The sequence below is a fragment of the Centroberyx affinis genome, unplaced genomic scaffold, assembly GCF_046629955.1.
Source record: "Centroberyx affinis isolate AG114_WGS23_722 - 3 ecotype Tasmania unplaced genomic scaffold, CSIRO-AGI_Caff_v1 ptg001414l_1, whole genome shotgun sequence".
Lineage (NCBI taxonomy): Eukaryota > Metazoa > Chordata > Actinopteri > Beryciformes > Berycidae > Centroberyx > Centroberyx affinis.
This window is the reverse complement of record NW_027279892.1, coordinates 159,083-172,960: the sequence shown is the minus strand read 5'-3', so window position 1 is coordinate 172,960 and position 13,878 is coordinate 159,083. Positions and strand designations below refer to the sequence as shown.

The window sequence follows — 13,878 nt, the reverse complement described above, 5'->3', positions numbered from 1 at the left end:
TCGATAAAAGGTCAAACCCCCCCCCCCCCCCCCCCCCCCCAATCTGAGCTTCGATCTGCAATCGGAGGATCGAAATGTTATCGCGGTGCAGGGACAGTTCGGGGAATGGTGCTTCCGTTCTAATTTAACTCGTCAACAGCCATCCCAAAGCTAACCCCCGTGGTCACACTGCTAGTAACGTGGTTGATGGGTCGCTTTGGTATTGCCTTTCATAATGTTAGATCATTCTGATGAGTTAGCATAGCTGTTAGGTAGCATTGAGATGAGCGTACCATCGACCCCAACAATGGACGCAACCGTTCTTTGAGCATCTTTTACCTCCGCCAAGGAGGTTATGTTTTCGGTGCCGTTTGTTTGTCTGTTTGTCTGTCAGCAGGATTACGGAAAAAACTACTGGCCCGATTTTCATGAAACTTCGTGGAAGGGTGTAGCACGGGCCAAGGAAGAACCCATTAAATTTTGGAGCGGATCCGGATCCGACTCGCGAGCAAGCAATAACAGCACGAACCTTAGCGGAGGTCTGTGCTCTCCGAGTGCCCTTCTAGTTGAGACGTTTATTCTTGTCGTCTTTCAAATAGAAGTTGTGGAGAACTTGGAAGCTTTGAATCCATTTCTCGCTTTTCACGGGCAGAACTATTTTCATGGAACGAAATCACGTTGGTAGGGAACTGACCGGCTGAGTTTCCCTCTTCGCTCAGCTCTATAGGAAATGAATGGACTTCTAGTGACTTGTTGATCGTGTTGCTCACAGTGTGAACATGGGATAAGGCCTAGGTGTCCATTAAGGCTAGAACACTCAAAGCTTATCTAGATTTGAAATTTTACCTATGTTCTTCCTCCTTATTAAGGCTGGGTATTGGCAAGGACCTCACGATACGATTGTATCACGATACATTGCGATACGATACATATTGCAATACATTGCAATACTCTACATAATTTACTGAAAATTAAAAAATAGAGCTGAAAATACAACTTGCTGTGTACCACCTGGGTAGTCTAATATGTACATCACATATTGATAACTCAGCGGACAAATTGAGTCAAAACTATTTAATTCAAAGGGATTTGAGGGAAATTTAAGGACATAAAACATGAATCTTTTTTTTAATGTATCGATACAAGGGGCTGGAAAATCGATACAGTATCATGGAAAAAAATATTGCAATGCTCAGCTGTATAAATTTTTTGCACAGCCCTACTCCTTATTTGCCCTGTTCTAGAAATGTAACCAGGTCATCAACATTGAAGACTATATAGCTTTACACCTATAGGTTTAATTTGTGTGTGTGTGTGTGTTAATATTATGGAGACCCCTAACTGTTGCATCATCTTTTGTTGTCAAGCTGCTGGCCAACATTGTGATCTACGTGTGTGCCATCACTGTGGGGGTCATGTCGTACTACATGGCCGACCGCAAGCATCGCAAGGCTTTCCTGGAGGCCAGACAGTCACTGGAGGTCAAACTCAACCTGGAGGAGCAGAGTCAGCAACAGGTGAGACAGGGGGGGGGGGGGGGAGATGTCTGATTTGTGTTTTTTTTATTCTACATCTGACCAATAAAGTGAGGTGCTGAAGTGGGAAAAGTTTTTTTGAGTTACCCCATCATCAGCGAGGTCACTTTTTTGGGGGGGGGGGCCTACACACCCAGCCAGTACAATAGGCACAGATTCAGTTTCTGCTATTTGGAATATGTGTATGTATTATGTGTGTGTGTGTGTGTGTGTGTGTTGGTTTGTTTGGCGTTTGTCTGTTTGAGTTAGCACTGTGTCAGCAGTCAGTTCCCCTCCCTTCTCCTGTCTCACATCTGTGGCCATTGGGCATTCTCGATCACTACTATTTATGGAACAGACGGTTCGTGCCATAGAGAGCAAGAGAATGAGGAAAAAAAAAAAGACCCAAGAAGAAGGAGAGAGAGAGAGAGAGAGAGGGAGAGAGAGAGAGAGTACAGAGGGGCGATTATGGAGGAAAAGGGAAGGAAGGAGGGAGCAAAGGTGTTTTGAGAAAGAGGGGAAGGCGAGAGAGAGGAGAGAAAAAAAAAAGAAAAAAAAAAAAAGAAGAGGGGCTGATAAGACCACGAGAGGAATAAACTCCCAGAATACTAATGGAGAAGCATGGGCTGCTGGGAGACGAGGGCCGCCAGCCAATCAAGGAGCATCCGGTCGCTGCCGGTTACCATGGCAACCACCCTCCTGAGACGGTGTCAGCTGTAATCACAGAGCCGACTCGCTCACCCGTTTTTTGCCTCTCTCTCTCTCTCTCTCTCTCTCTCTCTCTCCCTCTCTCTCTCTGTCAGGTTTTGATAAGAATATTGAAACCTGCCATGCTGCCCCCCTCCCCTTTTATACGTAGACGAATGTGTGTTTACGTGTGTGTAGGTGTGTGTTAATGTGTATGCAAGTCAAGTGTGTGTGTGTGTGTGTGTGTGTGTGTGTGTGTGTGTGTGTGTGTTTACTCAAGGCTTTTTGTTTTGTTTGACGCATTAGTGTTTTCTACATTGCCGGTACTGGGTCACTGAGAGCAGGATCTTTGCAGCCATGTTGACTGACAGTTTGAGGCCATTCAGCTCCCTGTAAACAGTGCTCTCTAGAAAGACTGCCAACCATTTCCACCACACATCCACTGTCTCTCTTCTTTTTTATTCAGTGTGCTATTGATCTGCCTCCATATTTCAATAAGGCCTTTGGGTCGAGGGTCCACGGAGACCATATAATGCACATTCCTCTTGTGTCAGATGAACTAGTTAAATGATTAAAGCTGCAGTAGGCCAGATATTTTATGTAAAAAATCCAGCTGTCCTATCAGACTAAATCACAAAGTCGGGCTGCAACAGAGAAGAGCGTCCCATCCACACTAATTGAGACACTGTCGATTCTCCCCATTTGTCCAAATTCAGTTCTGGAGTCAGCATGGTCACTGGTTGGGAAACCAAAACTTAAGAGTGAAATCCAAAACTGTTCGAGCATTTTGGATGAACCCAAATTAAAGGAATAGTTCACCCAAAAATGAAAATTCTGTCATCATCTCCTCCCCCTCATGCCAGTTGAAACACAGGTGAAGTTTGTCCATATAACACACAGGGAGGCTGCAGCACAACTCCATAGCAGCCTTCTCCAAAACAACTGAAGTCAGTGGGGACCAGTTCTTCAGAGTTCCAAAAAGACCTACAGTATATTTACACCATCATTTAGTGCAAATCTTAACTACAGCTGATTGATTTGCAACAAATAATGGTGTATAGGTCTTTCTATTCACAGTGTGATTGTTTAGCTGTTTTTGTTTTGGAACTCTAAAGAACAGGTCCCCATTGACTTCAGTTGTTTTGGAGAAGGCTGCTACCAAGTTGTGCTGGCAACCTCCCTGTGTGTTATATGGACTAACAAATTTCACCTGTGTTTCAACTGGCATGAGGGGGAGTAGATGATGACAGAATTTTCATTTTTGGGTGAACTATTCCTTTAACTAATTTATTAACTAATAAATGAACACATCTGGGAGGTAGCTAACCTACCGTACCTGTTAGCCTGTTAGCCAAAATGTTTCGTTAGCATTGCCCAAACGTAATAAATTCCACATCTGTTAGGCGAGCTGTTTTTTTTTAGAACATCTGTTTTGCTTTGCTAGCTCAGTCTAGTTGTAACTAAAATATTTGCCGGCAAAAATATTTTTGTCATGCATAAATTAGTCGCTGCAGATACAAATACAAGGTGAGAAACTGCCTTGTCGTTAGCATTGGGCAAACTTAATACATTTTCAAAACTGTTACACAAAAAACTAGGGCTGATTTTGAAAAAATATCGAATTGCGATTATTTTGACTGATATTGCAATTGCGATATGATTTGCGATATTAGAGGGAATGATAATTTTTACATCATTATTCTCATTTTCATTGAAAAACATATTAAAATGATTATGGTGTGATTTTTGCGGGGATCTGTACCAAACAAAGATGTTTTCTTAAGTCTGTAGAATATGATGTGTAGGCCAGGACATCTCTGCAGCACCACAATATTTCATTTAAAATGGTATTTTGACACATTTCACCTTTAACAAATATTGCGCCTCCTGCGATTTGAAAATTGCAGTAGGCCATATTGCAATTTCGATAAAATTTCGATTAGGGGTCGCCAATGAGTGTGTCACTGTTTGTCTCTTATCATTTTCACTATATTACAAATATTTTTATTTAGCAAACTGCTGTCAACTTTTTGCATAGGTGTTGACCATGAATTTAACCGCTTCGCAAAGACTAGCCTATGTAGAGTTTCGCAGATATGCACAGTTTTGGTGGTGGTTGATTTTGAGAATACATGGATTTTGAAAGTTGTGCACACTGAATGCATTTTGTGTTGACGTGCGACTCCATAACCTGGCAACAGCCAATACACACACATACACACACACCGTCACACCCAGAGGAGAGAGAGAGACACCGGCACCAGTGTTTTCTACCAAATTTACCCTGTGGTCATGTTTTATAAAGAAACTGGTTTCCTTAGTAGATTCATAACTTTGCCATTCTCACTTTTGTCTCTTAAGTAGAGAAATACAGAGCAAATTGCAGTCCATATTGGCTGATTAAGGAACACATCATCTTGTTCTTCATTGAGTGACGATTCCATATTACCGTATTTCCTCTAATATTGGCCCGGGCCTTTATTTACCTCAACTGCAGAGGGTACCAGGCCTTGGAAGCAGGCTTATATTAGAGACAGGCCTTTATTTCTAATTCCTTCTGTTTGATAAGTATATTTGCTCATACTTTAGTACGAAGCCTCTTTGTTTTCTGATCTGCTTCTGTTGGGGTTCGTTAGGTAGCTGTTTTTTTGTTACTGCGATGCATTACCGATAACTACGGTAATCGACGACAGCACGCTCCAGAGACTTCCGCCGGCCGAGCCGTCTTGTGGCATACTGCCATCTTGTGGCACTTGTATGTTACTACAAACTACAGTTACATTATATAACAGGCACCAGGAGTTTACCGGTATCCACCGTTGTTTTTTCCTTTGTTTTTTTCCCCGGCCTGTATTTGGGGCCGGCCTTTATTTGTTCGTGTCAACCACGGCCCCGGCCATTATCGGAGACCCGGCTTTTAATTGACTACCGGCCACTATTAGAGGAAATACGGTATACGGGACGGGTGACGGCCTTAGTACTGCCTAACAATTTGAAACAACGTTACCGTATATCCTGGGTAATAGGCTCACTGTGGGTGCAGGTTCCTACCTCTAACCGTCTGGAGAACTCGGTCTGTATTTTCAGAAAGCAACACAGTGCTGCGGGAGAGAATGAGCCAATCCACAGTCTGTCCTTATTGTCTATGAGCCAGTCTGATCTCATCATGACTAGATCTAGAGCTTTTAATAGAAGCCCAATATCGGCCCCCTGTATTATCAAACCGATATATCGGTCTAACCCTAGTGCAGGCACACTCTAGATTTGTCTGACATCTGTTTCGTATCCCTTCTCATCCGTAGGAGCGTTTGTTGCTGTCCATCCTTCCAAAGCACATAGCGGATGAGATGCTCCAGGACATGAAGAAAGAGGCCAGTCAGAAGGAGATGCAGCAGTTCAACACTATGTACATGTACAGGCACGAAAATGTCAGGTAACTTGGTAACCTTTTCTGCATTTTGCCATCGTACGTGTAACCAGAATTCTATCGTTTCACGTAAGTTTAACAAAGCAGTGGTTCTCAAAGTGGGTTCCGGGCACCTCCAGGGGGTCCGTGAGTGGGTTCCATCGGTCACCAGCAAAATGAGAGAGAGTTTAATTTCAGTATGATGTAATCCACTAGGAATGATCCCAATTAGAGAAGGACTGCCTTAAGTTGTTTTTGCATCTGCATCAGGGTCGGGGCCATTCATGAACTGAATTGAGAATGCATGGTACATTCCAATGAAATTCCTGGAGTTGGAACTGGATTTGCACCCACCTCTAAGCAAACAGAATTGGAATTGAATTGAAAAGGCAGGAAACAGAATTTATTTCCCTGAAATGTCACTTCTAACAGAGGTTGCTGCCTGACTCACTAAACCAGTGGTTCTCAACGTGGGGTCCGGGGACCACCAGGGGTCCTTGAGGGGGTTCCAGGGGGTCCCCAGAAAGTTGAATGAATTGTTAAACTTCAGCATTATTTCATTTACAAGAAGTTAACACAATTAGGGAATGTAGAAGAATGATTAGTTTCACTGTTATCTCTCAATACAGATGAGAATTCTGGACAAAATCATATCTATCAATAAAAATATTCTCAGATTTGGGTCTGAGAGACAAAATCTCATCAAATGGGGGTCCGTGGCCCTAATGTGGACTAAATTAGGGTCCTTGATATGAAAAAGGTTGAGAATCACTGCGCTAAACATTCTAAATAAAACATTATGAATCAAATAAGAGACAGTTAAACAAATCAAATATATTCAATCATAATGTATGTGTTACGATTACATGTTCTGCATCAGTTACCACCTGAAAGGTACCCATAACATTTTATGATATTCAGTATTGATAATGTATAACACTATGTGTAATCTCAGATATGTGGTAGGGAAAAAAACATGGAATTTCATTGCATTGCATTAAATTCAACTTCCTGAAATTCCAATTAAGCTCCACTTCTGTTTCCTGTAGGTTTTTTTTTTTCATATTCAAAACCCAATTCCAATTCCTCCGCTTGAACTGGAACTGAGTTCATTCATGAATTGACTCCGATCCCAGTCTGAATGTGTGTGTCTTCCTTGGCTTTATACAAAACGGATAGACGTGAAGAACAGACGCTCATAAGTTGAATTTCCTTCATGTGGTTTTGTCTCTGTCTCTGTCTCTGTCTCTGTCTCTGCCTCTGTCTCTGTCTCTGTCTCTGTCTCTGTCCCGCAGTATTTTGTTTGCAGACATCGTGGGCTTCACCCAGCTGTCCTCCTCCTGCAGCGCTCAGGAGCTGGTCAAGCTGCTCAATGAGCTGTTCGCCCGCTTCGACAAGCTGGCCGCGGTACGTTTCACGCCTGACCACACCGCCACCTAATGAGCGCCGCCTCATGACACGCACATCTGCCAGTTACATACAGTACATGTGGAAACGGTCGTAATGGGTTTCATGAAGCGCACCGCAAAGTTTCAGATATTCCGATTTTGATGGGACCTTATAGCGTTTGCATTCATCTTTCATTTCAGTCGTTTGCCGTTAATTGTTCGTTCTTATGAGCGGTCACTTCATCGCACACACACAATTATAGAGACCTACATATCCCTACTACATATACCATATACTGTCGATAGATTTTATTACTATACTATTGTATAGCATTGTAATATATAATACAGTATAGTAACATATTATGTTATGGTATGTTGTAGGATGTTATATTATGTTATAGTATGTTATATATGGTATATTATGGCATGTTATAGCATATTATGTTATATTATGTTATGTTGTATTACATGGTATATATTGTGTATATATATTATATTATATATTGTAGCATATTGTAATTATTATATTGTGTTTACATTCTCATGTCAACTGCATTAAACATAGTCTAAATGTAATTTAACTGTTACATAGTGAATTGTAGCCTTGAGATAGAGTTTTTGTATTGTATTGTATTGTATTGTATTGTATTGTATTGTATTGTATTGTATTGTATTGTATTGTATTGTCCTGTTGCACTGTGGTCCCGAGGAACAACATTTCATTCGTCAGTAACACTTTACAATAGGGCTGTGCAAAAAAATCGATACAGCTGAGTATTGCAATATTTTTTTCCATGATACTGTATCGATTTTCCAGCCCCTCGTATCGATACATAAAAAAAAATGATTCATGTTTTAAACTGATTTAAATTTCCCTCAAATCCCTTTGAATTAAATAGTTTTGACTCAATTTGCCTGCTGAGTTATCAATATGTGATGTACATATTAGACTACCCAGGTGGTACACAGCAAGTTGTATTTTCAGCTCTATTTTTAAATTTTCAGTAAATTATGTAGAGTATTGCAATGTATTGCAAGATGTATCGTATCGCAATGTATCGTGAAACAATCGTATCGTGACCCATGTATCGTGATGCGTATCGTATCGTGAGGTCCTTGCCAATACCCAGCCTTACTGTACAATAAGGGTCACTAAGTTAAGTGTTAGTTAATGCTTAATAAGCATTAACTAACCCTTAATTAACAGTTAACTAATATGTAATTTACTAATGGTGTTCATGTTAACTAAGGTATTAATTTATACATTATTTAATAGCTTATAAAGATGACTATTAAATAATGTATAAATTAATACCTTAGTTAACTGTTAATTAAGGGTTAGTTAAGAGCTTATTAAGCATTAACTAACCCTTATTAAGCATTAACTAACCCTTAACTTACTGACCCTTATTGTAAAGTGTTACCCATATACTGTGCACTGTATATGGTTGCATGACAATAAATCTGCTTGATGTCACTTGACTTGATAGCAGCAGGAAAAGTCCTAAAAACTCGAGTCTGTCTTTGTGACATAATGTTTTTCTGTCTTGTTAGAAATATCACCAGCTGAGGATCAAGATCCTAGGAGACTGCTACTACTGTATCTGCGGGCTGCCGGACTACAGGGAGGACCACGCTGCCAGCTCCATCATGATGGGCCTGGCCATGGTGGAGGCCATCTCGTGAGTAGGGGAACGAGGCGGTCGGAAGGGTTAGAAATCAGATCCGGTCCGGTCAGTGTCACCCACCTCTGATATGATGGATCTGATGCATTTGATTGATTACATATTTGTTGTAGAATTGATCAATACTACACTGGTTGTCTATGGGAAGCCCTTAACCTGAATTGATTCTGATGCAACATTTGGGTCTGACTCCACACAAGTACACATGAATATGTTTTATTATTACTATTCTGGGTTTCAGTGGAGAGTTTTAGTGTCCCATGATGGTTTAAATGCTGTTTCAGAGGCTTTTCCACCCTGACAAGAATTAAATTCTGGGGGAAACACTGAATACTTGTGAGTGTGTGGATTTTTATTTTGGTATGGAAATGGTCCAAAAAATTCTGGCATTGGTATAAAAACCCATATAGGTCTTACCTTAGTAAGGAGGGAGGAGACAATTAAGAGAGAGAGGAGGAAGAGGGAGAAAAAGGGAGGAGGAGGGTGCATGAATAAGATTGAAGCTGCCCAGTAGCCAATATTATGCATAATATCAATGCACAATTTGACCATTTTCATGCCAAAAGTATTCAGCGTTTCCCACAGAATTGTATTGCCAGAGTGGAAAAGCCTCTGAAACAGCATTTAGACCATGGGACACTAAAACTCTCTTTGAAACTTAGGATAATGAAGATAAAAAAGACTATTAGTTTATTCATTCATACCTGTGTGGAATCCAATGAAAATGTCTCGTTAGAATGAATTCAAGTTAAGGGCTTCCCATAGGCTAATAGAAGCAAATAGAACTCAGTTGAGTGCAAACCTCTGCCGATGCTGAGCGATTCTCCAGCTTGCAGAGCTGCAGCCTCTGGTGGTTTATCATTTGTCTTACGGATTTGATTTCAACAGTGGTGGAAGAAGTACTGAGATCTTTTACTTAAGTAAAAGTAGCAATACAACAATGTAAAGATACTCCATTACAAGTAAAAGTCCTGCATTCAAAATCTTACTTAAGTAAAAGTACATAAGTATTGGCAGCAAAATGTACTTAGAGTATCAAAGTAAATACTCATTATACATACTGTCCCCATTTAGAGAGTTATATTTTTCATAAATTATTGGAATATTAGTACTGATTTATTGACATACATGTACATGTAAGCAGCATTTTAAAGTTGTCAACGTGAAGCTAATCTTAACAATTTAGCTATACTTTTGGGTAGTCTAATCTATAACAATGCTATTTTATAGTTATTTTAGAAAGATGATCCAATGTTTTAAATATAAAATATTGATCTGAAAAGTAACTAGTAACTATAGCTGTGAAATAAATGTAATGGAGTAAAAAGTACAATATTTCCCTCTAAAATGTAGTGGAGTACAAAGTAGCATAAAATGGAAATACTCAAGTAAAGTACAAGTACCTCAAAATTGTACTTAAGTACAGTACTTGAGTAAATGTACTTAGTTAATTTCCACCACTGGATTTCAAGAAAGAAGCACATGACTGCAGCAGTGTTTAGCAGCTGACTTTGAAGTCCCACATGTTAGACTTTCCCACCAGCATAACAGTTATGCCTAAAAACAGAAATCGTCTAATGGTGGGATGGAGGATGACGCTGACTAAAGCATATTCGATTTTTAATAAAAGGTCAACATGTTTTTCTATTTTGTTTTATCAACATTTCACTGTTGATCATTATTATTTATTTTATTCATTTTTATTTTATTAACATTTTACTGTTTTACTATAATCAATTTATTTTGTGTACTATTTCATAATTTTGTTTTTAATGTTATTTTTATTGCTTGTATTATCTTTTCTTGTTTATCTTTTATTATCTTAACTACCCATCTTTTATTGTTGTCTTATTTAGTTAACTTTTTTTTTGTTTTTTTGGGGGGTTTTGGTTGTTTGGGTGCGCATTAATCTCTAAATCCATTTTTAACATCCTACGTTTTGTCAATCACTTGTAAAGCACTATGAATTGCATTTGATTTGTTTGAAAGGTGCTATATAAATACATTTTGATTGATTAATTGATTGAATATCGACCCCATATATCAGTCTAACCCTGGAAAATGGTTGGATAAAGGTACAGGAACCCTGATTTGTTTTTATGTGACTCGGTCGCTCTGTGAACCGCCCGCAGGTACGTCCGAGAGAAAACCCAGACGGACGTGGACATGCGGGTCGGGGTGCACAGCGGCACCGTCCTGGGGGGGGTCCTGGGCCAGAAACGCTGGCAGTACGACGTCTGGTCCACCGACGTCACCGTGGCCAACAAGATGGAGGCCGGAGGAATACCTGGGTAATGACTCAACACACGTCCACTCTATTCTGATGCGCTATTTCCAGAACTTTTACTTAAGTTAAAAAAAAAAAAAAAGTAATTTTGAAATGAAATGCGCCCGCCCCCTATTTCAGTTGGTTCTGCCAGTCAATGTCCCATTCATTTTCTCCACAGGCATTTGAATAAATCCCAATATAAACCGTTTTAAGATTTGAACCAAACCAACCAGCTACCAATTGAATCATAAGCTTATAACAATAGATTCCGAAAAAATATATATATGAAAAACAAAAAAAGGTGAGGGTACAAGACTGTGAACATAACACTTTTTTAAGAGGGAATGAGCTACTCATCATATAGCATTGCAAGTGATGTCATGGATTCCCTCATTTTCAACCGTTTTGTTTTTTTGTTTTTTTTTTTCTCAAAACTCTTTTTGTTGGTGTTTTTCCACATTGTAAACAGTAGTTTCTCAAATTGTTTCAACATGCTTTTTTAAACATACATACAAAAAAAAAATAATGGCATATAAACATTATGTACAGTACTGTGCAAAAGTCTTAGGCACCCAAGAGTGTTTATATAAATTGTCTTAGATGTTTATTCAGTTTTTTTCTGCATTAGTGTGTCAGTAGACTGCTCTTTATAGTACATTTTTTGATATTTAGAAACTTCTCATTGAATTATTTTTGAAAGAATCTTCACTTTACTTTTTTTCTCTTACATGTGCCTAAGACTTTTGCACAGTACTGTATATGGCAAAAACAGTAGTTACAAACAAGACAAATATATGTATATAAAATACAAAAACTAACAAACAAAAAACACAGTCTTCATGGTAAATTGCAAAGTAATTACTGTTAGTGTTACAGATCAGTATCGAGTAAGGAGCCAGATTAAAAGGAAAAATAATAAAAAATAACCAACAGCCAGCTTCACTGAGGTACACTCTGGAACTGCAATGTCTCTATAGGGTCAAAGAGGGGTAGCCATATTTTGAAAAATGTATCCGTAGACCCATGCAGTGTGTATTGAATCTTTTCTAATTTACTAAAATGAAGAACATCTCTGATCCAAGCCTCATGGGATGGAGGAGAGGAGTCAGTCGTCTAGCCAATAGCGTGAAGAAGGCCACAAGGTCTGCTTTAATTCCCTCATTTTCAACCGTGATAGTAAATAATCTAATGATATGATTACTGATCTGTAATGATTTCATCATGTCTGACAGTAAAAACATGCACGAGTGATATGTTCCTTCGCTCCGGTCTGGTCTGGCTACCAGCCATGTGCGACTTTGGAGCGGGTAACGTTTCCATGGTAACAGCGACCTCTCCGATTGGTGAGCGCCCGCTAAAGCTTGTGGGTAATGTAGTATTTGAACCGGGAACTCTGGAATAAAACAGATGGACTAAATCAGATTGACTGATGGCTTCTGCAGGAACATAGTGATTTCCTCAACCTGATAGCTGATGCCAAGTCTACAATAATCAAAATTCCTATGGGAAAAATGAATGGGAAATTTGCTTCCACAACCTAAGGTATCCACTCTATATTATAAGGCCTCTTTGCACTCCTTGTATTTTTTTTGGATTGAATAAGAGCATCAGCTAAATGCCTAAACTCAGAGGTGAAAAGTAACTAAGTACATTTACTTGAATACTGTACAATTTTGAGGTACTTGTACTTTACTTGAGTATTTCCATTTCATGCTACTTTATACTTCTACTCCACTACATTTCAGAGGGAAATATTGTACTTTTTACTCCACTACCTTTATTTGATAACTTAAGTTACTAGTTACTTTGCAGATTCAGATTATTAATACAAAATATAATCAACTAATAAATTGTGATGTATTATTATAGATTACTGTAAGCTACCCAGCAGTATATAAAGTAGTGGAAATCAGCCCCACCTTTTCCAGCTGCAACATTAAAGTGATGCTTACACATGAATGCATCAATAATTATAATTCAATAATATAATATATACTGTATTATTCTGAAATGGGCCATTCTGCATAATGAGTACTTTTACTTTTGTTGCTTTAAGTATATTTTGATGGTAATACTTTTGTACTTTTACTTAAGTAACATTTTGAATGCAGGACTTTTACTTGTAACAGAGTATTTTTATACTGTGGTATTTCTACTTTTACTTAAGTCAAAGATCTGAGTACTTCTTCCACCACTGCCTAAACTCTAAATTTAGAGTCAGTCAGGGAAATTAGACTTGAGTTCATACAGCATGCTATTTTTCAGCACCATCACACCACACTCGCACAATAACACACACATTCAGACAGTCCCTCCTTATTTCCCTGTTTCTCTGGAAGCAGGGACTGTACCGTGAATAAAGCAGAAACCACTATCCTTTAGAAATAGGCTCGAATCAAATAAGGGAGCCGCTCTGTCGGAACGGTTTGCGCCGCTCCGTAAAATCCTGCAGAATCCTCCCTCTTCCCCGGCAAGTCGGTAGGGCCAATAACTTGCCTGACCTTTGACCTCTCCGCATGACCCCCCCCCCGCCCCCCCCCCCCGCCGCTCAGTCGCGTGCACATCTCCCAGAGCACCATGGAGTGCCTGCACGGGGAGTTCGACGTGGAGCCGGGGAACGGAGGCGACCGCTGCGACTACCTGAAGGAGCGGGGCATCGAGACCTTCCTGGTGGTCGTGCCCAAAGGACCCGTGGGCAAGAACGGCATCAACGGGGTGGTGAGTCATATGCAAATGAGATCCCGTTTCAGCCGGGTGGTGCGCAGGGAAATACTGGGACGTGATACTCTAACCCTATTTGTAAAACTTGTTATGTATATTTAAATTGCGTTTGGATATTTCTAGTTATAGACTAGGCCGAATTTCTGAAAATATATGGTTTTTAGGGGTATTGAGGGGTGCTGAATTCAAATCTGCTGTATGCCCAGCTCAAAAAATGGCCGATAAT

General features: G+C 39.7%; 1 protein-coding gene across 1 annotated transcript in view; it reads left to right on the top strand.

Moving 5' to 3' along the window:
- The window catches only part of adcy3a (adenylate cyclase 3a), a 35,304-nt gene that overhangs the window by 4,034 nt on the left and 17,392 nt on the right, over window positions 1-13,878 (top strand). The window contains exons 3-8 of the mRNA XM_071526467.1: window positions 1,347-1,496; window positions 5,483-5,613; window positions 6,882-6,993; window positions 8,532-8,659; window positions 10,795-10,953; window positions 13,484-13,649. Coding sequence (XP_071382568.1) covers window positions 1,347-1,496; window positions 5,483-5,613; window positions 6,882-6,993; window positions 8,532-8,659; window positions 10,795-10,953; window positions 13,484-13,649 — 846 coding nt within the window. The remainder of the gene's footprint in view (window positions 1-1,346; window positions 1,497-5,482; window positions 5,614-6,881; window positions 6,994-8,531; window positions 8,660-10,794; window positions 10,954-13,483; window positions 13,650-13,878) is intronic.